We start from the raw sequence: 7040 nt of genomic DNA, 5'->3' as shown, positions 1-7040 counted from the left end.
GGTCTCGTGGGATCACACAAAAAAAGAGGAGCCTAATTTAGTCTCATGGGATCCATAAAGGAAGGAAAGAATACGGTGAAGTTTCAGGTAGAGGGAATGGCATGTGCATGAGGTCTACGGCAAGAGATGGGAATTTGAGAAATTTTAAGTAGTTTCCAGTTCTTGCAGCACTCTCCCAGGGTAGAATTTGATGGCATAATAATGCATGTCAACTCGCCACAGAACTTAAGATATTGTTATTCATGAGCGCATTCTTGAACTTACTAGTCACTTATTACCTGGTAGTCCCTGGTATACAAAGAAGAAAAAAGTTTAATTTCAGAGGGTGAAAAAGGAGTTCTGTGACTTACACACTGGATCCTGGGACTTCACCTGCGAGTCTATACATTGTGCAGAAATCCGGAGTCGAAGTTGGCGGACTAAGAGGGCGTGATGTCACTTTGACAATGGAACTCATTGGCTTATCAAAATCAAAGCGTTGGAGGATTGGCTGCGAGATATCCAGAGACCTGCCCCCTATCACTGATTGGACGAGAGGCGGCCAAGCTACCTCCTCCTCTTCTTCTCTTGGAACTACCTCATCTTGGGAGCACACACCGTTCTGGCGTTCTAGAAAGCAAGTAACTTAAGTCAGTTAACTAGTAAAGGGAAGATGGCCCATAAGCTCAGACTCCTGCCCCTAAGTAAATGTGAGATTGGAGACAAGCGCTGTTATATCACGCACCGGAGAGCTTACCTCTTGCTGGTAAGAGACTTTCAGGAGTTGAAGAGGCGTTAAGTATAAGGTGAGTATTGGAGACCTAGTGATAACGTGGGGGTAGTAATTTTTTTAAAGGAACTTTTTCAGTGTTTATTCTATAGGTTATAATTTAGTTTAACCCAATTTGCCACTAAACTATTGTTATTTAACAAATCTATTTCATGATATATTTAATAATATTATTTCATAATATATTTAATAATATTTCATAATATATTTACTAATATTATTTTCATAATATATTTAATTATTATTATTTCATAATAATAATGGCTGTCAATATTGAGCACACATGTTGGGTAATTTGTATGAATTTAAGCCCTGTCAGGGTCTACCAGATAGTAAGTAAGCATGACCAGTAGGGGCAGGGTTGTGCTCATTAATTACAATTAGTATTTTATTTTAACTACCAGAAGCATAAGCCTCAGAAAGGCTCAGTAAAGATTTGGCTCCGACTCCAAAGTCCTTGTTTTTAGTTCTTATTATTTTCTGCTTTCTGCTACTTACTATCTAATCACCCCCACCCCACCCCCGTTTACATTTTTTACCAACTGATGTCTCCTATAACACTTAAATGCCTTTCTCAACAGCAAGGTTTCCAATGCCCATGGGTGTCTCTGGCTGATTTATCACATAAAGTATGGAGAATAAAAATCTGAAAAGAGGGGAAAAGAGGGAGTGCTTAAGAGAAAGAATTGTAAGGAAGCAGCCATAGGAAGAAAGTATATAGTGTTACAAACAATTGCTTCACTTGGTGTCATTCTGATTCCACCCCTGCTACGAAAATATTGCTTTCACTGGAGATGCTAGGAACTATTACTGAGTCCTAAAAACAAATATCCCAGAGGTATATTAACCTAACATTTGATTTTTTTTTTTTTTTTCCTGTTCAACTTGAATCTTTTTGGGCTCTGATGAAAGAGAATTTGATGAAGGGAAGATATGTAAATATTGATAATGTAAATAATAAAACTATATTCTAATGTTCATCCAGACCGGCACCTAACATAGTTAAATATTAACGTATTTAATAACTATGGTTACTCAGAAATATTTTTAGTACATTTAAGTGTACTGTTCAGCATAATCAATGAAGTTTTCTATGAAATACACTTTTGTCCCTCTCATTGGGATAATACTTCAAGTATAGGAAATTTTTTTTACATATACAAGCACAATTTTGGATTTGCGTTTTTCTTAATGCAAATTTTCTTGCTTCATGCCTTCCATGTCACATCCATATAGCTTTACAAAGGTTCAAAGAAACATGATTTCCAATTATTTCCTTCTTTTCTTTTTTTTCCATTTTTAAAATTGTGAACTTTAGCATATATACATAACAGTGATAACTCTCAATGTACAATTTCAAAAGTAGAGAGCAAATCTCAAAGAATATCATGGGTCACAGTTCCCAACTTAAGCCATTTCCATTATTGTAAAATATAATACACATGCAGTAAGGTGGCATTTCTCGATGTACAGCTCAACAGTCATATAGGTAATTTCAAAAATTGTTATAAGTTACAGTTCCACAAATTCAGTTCTTTCCTTATTATGCAATTCCAGGTATATACAGAAGGTGAAGACCTTCAAGGCACAATTCAACGAGCAGCTATAGAGCAAATCCCAAGGGATGCTATAGGCTACAGTTCCACCATGTCATTTACCTCCTTCCAGTCATTCCAACACCCCAGCATCCAAAAATATATATATAATTATATAAAGTTTCAGTATTCATAGACCTTGGTTAAATCGTATCTTGTTTGTTGCTACCCCTTCCTCTTACTTAATCTCTTTCTCCATCTTCAGGGATGTCTAGGCAGTTAGCACCCTAACTTGTTCATATTAAAAGGGGGTATCAACAGTATGGGGAATGGGGTCGCATCTGATAGTTGATCTTAAAGAGGCTATTGCCTGTGGGTTTTAGGACTTGTCTGGTATAGGAACACTCTAGTGGATTTAAGTTGCTGAAAGATAAAACTTAGTGAGTGCATCTTTTATAGAATATCAGGTAGGGACCTAGGTATTTGGGGACTACTTTGGGTAAGGGCATGGCACACTGTGGCCATTTGGGATGTCTAGCTGGAGCTTGCATAAGAGAAACCTTCAGGATAGCCTCTCAAGTCTATTTGGGATCTCTCCACCACTGTGACCTCAGCTTGTTACCTTTCTTTTTTCCCCCCTTTTGGTCAAGTAGCCATTTTCAATCCCTCACTGCCAGGGCTAGGCTTGTTCCTGGGAATCGTGTCCCACATTGCCAGGGAGAGTCATTCCTCTGGGAGTCATGTCCCTCATTGGAGGGGCGGGGGGGGTGGAGGGAGTTAATGAATTTATTTGCCAAGCTGTGTGGAGAGAGAGAAAGGCCACTTCTGAGCAACCAAGAGGTTGCCTGGAGGCACCTCTTAAGCATAATTATAGGAGGGCTCAGCATCCTATATACAACCCTAAATTTCACAAGAGCAAGCCTCAAGTTGAGGCTATTGTCATTGAGCTGTAGGATTTCTTTATATTAAGTAGTGGGTTCCCAACTTGACAATATATATTCTATCCCAAGATAAACGGTCAGTTTCTTACGTTATCTTCACTTAGTTGTACAATCATCATCACTCTCAACTTTAAACAATTATCATAACATAATACATCCCAGAGCTCTTATCAGCTGCCAATTATTCATCCCTAGTATTAGTGTAGAGCTGCTAAGATATTCCTATTAAGTATAGTCATTAATATGTAATGGGTAGTTTTTCCATACTGCTCTGTTGTTAACCCTCTGCACCAATGTCCTATCTTATATCATGCTAACACTTATTTAGGTTTGTGGTGCTACTCTGTGGATTACTTGCCTTTAAACACCCATTTATGAACATGTTCACCTTCAATGCATCACTGATACTTATAATCCCATTAATGAACCATAGTTACCCCTGACCATTCCCATACCATTAAGATTACCCTCATTATCACATCTGTACATATTAGATTATTGTTCCCCCTTCACTAGGTTCTGACTATCTCTAGGTCTCCTATATTCTACATTTTAAGACACTTATTTTACATTTTTCACAGAGTTCACATTAGTGGTAACAGACAATATCTTCTCCTTTTGTGTCTGGCTTTTTTCACTCAGCATTATGTCTTCAAGACTTATACATGTTGTCATATGTTTCATGATCTCGTTCCTTCTTACTGTCGTGTAGTATTCCATCATGTGTATATACCACATTTTATTTATCCACTCATCTGTTGAAGGACATTTGGATTGTTTCCAACTCTTGGCAATTGTGAAGAATGCCGCTGTGAACATCAGTGTGCAAATATCTATCTGTGTCACTGCTTTCAGGTCTTCTGGGTATATACTGAGTAGCGGAATTGCTAGATCACAGGGTAACTTGATATCTAGTTTTCTAAGGAACTGCCAAACTCTCCTCCAGAGTGGCTAAACTAGTATACAGTCCCACCAGCAATGAATAAGAGTTCCAATTTCTCCACATTCTCTCCAGCATTTGTAGTTTCCTGTTTGTTTAATGGCAGCCATTCTAATTAGTGTGAGATGATATCTCATTCTGGTCTTGATTTGCATCTCCCTAATAGCTAGTGAAGATGACTTTTTTTCATGTCTTTTTCAGCCATTTGTATTTCCTCTTCAGAGAAATGTCTTTTCATATCTTTGCCCATTGTATAATTGGGTTGTTTGTACTATTGTCATTGAGTTGTAGGATTTCTTTATATTTGCAAGATATGTCTCTTATCAAATACATGGTTTCCAAATATTTTTTTCCCATTGAGTTGGCTGCCTCTTTACCTTTTTGACAAAGTCCTTTGAGGTACAGAAGCTTTTAAGACTGAGGAGTTCCCATTTGTCCATCTTTTTCTTTTGTTGCTTGTGCTTTGGATATGAGGTCTAAGAAGCGACCTCCTAATACTAGGTCTTGAAGATGTTTCCCTACATTATCTTCTAGGAGTTTTATGGTACTGTCTCTTATATTGAGGTCTTTGATCCACTTTGAGTTAATTTTTGTATGGGGTGTGAGGTAGGGGTCTGCTTTCATTCTTTTGGAGATGGATATCCAGTTTTCTCCCAGCCCCATTTGTTGGAGTGTTCTGTTCCAGTTAAGTGGATTTGGGGTCCTTATCAAAAATCAGTTGACTGTAGATCTGGGGGTCTATTTCTGAATTCTCAATTCAATTCCATTGATCAATATGCCTGTTTTTGTTCCAATACCGTGCTGTTTTGACTACTGTGGCTTTATAGTAAACTTCAAAGTAGGAAGTGTAAGTCCTCCCACTTCATTTTTGTTTTTTAGAATGCTTTTAGCAATTCAAGGCATCTTTCCCTACAAAATAAATTTGATAAATAGCTTCTCCAGGTTTGCAAAGTAGATTGTTGGAATTTTGATTGGACTTCCATTGAATCTGTAGATCAGTTTGGGTAGGACTGACATCTTAACGATGTTTAGTCTTCCTATCCATGAACACGGAATATTTTTCCATCTATTTAGGTCCCCTTATCCTCTATATTCTGAGCCATGATACTGATGTTTGTGGATGCTTCTTTGATTAATTGCTCTAATTTCTGTGTCTCCTCTGGTTTTTTAATTTGGATGTTTGAATTATCCATATTGTTCCAGTTTGCTAATGCTGCTGTAATGCAAAGTACCAGAAATGGATAGGCTCTTATAAGTGGGGTTTATTTAGTTACAAAGTTACAGTCTTAAGGCATAAAGTGTCCAAGGTAAGGCATCAACAATAGCGTACCTTCACTGCAGGAAAGCCAATAGCATCTGGAAAATCTCTGTTAGCTGGGAAAACACATGGCTGACATCTGGTGATCCCGGATTGTGTTCCAGCTTCTCTCTCAGCTCCTGTGCATTCTTCAAAATGTTGCTCTTGGGGCATTTTGTCCTCTCTTAGCTTCTCTGAGCAAAAATCTGCTTTTAACGGCCATCTTCAAAATGTCTCTAAGTCGCAGCTCCAAATGTCACTCCTAGCTGCTCTCCAAAATGTCACTCTTAGCTGTTCTAGCTTCTTCTGTCTGTGAACACTTTCATAGGACTCCAGTGATTCAATTAAGACACACCCTGACTGGGTGGGGTGACACTTACATGGAATTTATCCAATCAGAGGTTTCCCCCATAGTTGATTGAGTCACATCTCCATGGAAACATCCAATCAAAAGATCATACCCTAATCAAAAAGAGTAATCAATCTGCCCCCACAAAATTGCGTCAAAGAACATGGCTTTTTCTGGGGACATAATATATACAAACTGGTATATATATCTTCTGGTTTCTTCATATGCTTTATAATGTTCTGTTGTTTTTGGCCTCTTGGCATTTGCTTATCTTGATAGGGTTCTTTTAGGATATGCAGATCTATTTGAACATTTATCTATAATTTGACAGAGCTACAGCTTGGTGGAGTGCACTTTCCCTGACCTACCAGCAGATGGCTTTCTCGAGCCTTCTCTTACCCTCAAGTCAGTTCTCCCCGACTTTGTCTGTGCACTGAGTGGGGGCTCAAGCCATATGGAGGTCCAATCAGTGCACCAGTTTTCCGTGTGCAGTGGGGACCACCAGTCCTGTGGGTGGGGTCATGACGTGTATGTGCGATTAGGCATGGATTCTGCTTCAGGACACAGTGGTACCAGCCGTTCCCGGGGCTGCAGGTGAAGTACACTGGTGCTGCAGAACTGCACATCTCACCCTCCAACTCAGATTCCCCACATTCCCTTTCTGCCATGGGCCCACGAGTCCCTGGGATTGGGGGAGGGCTCCTGGCACTTCCATGTGTCACCCCTCCCTCTAGGCTGTGCACACCGCGGGCTTCCGTGGAAGAAGAGTGGGCACCGTCACAAGCCTGCTGAATCTCGAATTCCCTCAAGGAAGCTCTCAGCTGCAGTACTGTGAATGGGTGTCTCCCAGCCAGCTGCAAAAGATGGCTGCTCGGGATGTGGAAAGTACCCTGTTCTGCAATTGTCTGCCTGCTCCAAAGGCCAGTCCCTGGCACAGGGGCTCTTGGCTGTGGGTCTCTGAAGGGTTATCACCCACGCCAGGTACTGAGGACGGTGCCTGGTGCATGGAAGGGTACTGCCCACCGCGCTTGACTGAGGCTGTGGCTGCCCATTCCCCAGCGTCTTTCCTGGCCAAACACTCAACTATCTCTGAATGCAGCCTCTCAGTTTCTCTAAGTACACAGTCACTATGAATGTAGAAGTCCCTGCCAAGCCAGTGGAACCCTGAAGCCAGGCACAGGGGCTCTTGGCTGTGGGTCTCTGAAGGGT

General features: G+C 40.3%; 1 protein-coding gene across 1 annotated transcript in view; it reads left to right on the top strand.

Moving 5' to 3' along the window:
* The first annotated feature begins 652 nt into the window (after window positions 1-652).
* The window catches only part of UBE2U (ubiquitin conjugating enzyme E2 U), an 84082-nt gene continuing 77694 nt past the window's right edge, over window positions 653-7040 (top strand). The window contains exons 1-2 of the mRNA XM_037809430.1: window positions 653-773; window positions 5013-5023. Coding sequence (XP_037665358.1) covers window positions 653-773; window positions 5013-5023 — 132 coding nt within the window. The remainder of the gene's footprint in view (window positions 774-5012; window positions 5024-7040) is intronic.

Source organism: Choloepus didactylus, chromosome 2 (genome assembly GCF_015220235.1).
Source record: "Choloepus didactylus isolate mChoDid1 chromosome 2, mChoDid1.pri, whole genome shotgun sequence".
Lineage (NCBI taxonomy): Eukaryota > Metazoa > Chordata > Mammalia > Pilosa > Megalonychidae > Choloepus > Choloepus didactylus.
The sequence above is the reverse complement of the archived record's forward strand: the minus strand, read 5'-3'. Positions and strand labels throughout refer to the sequence as shown.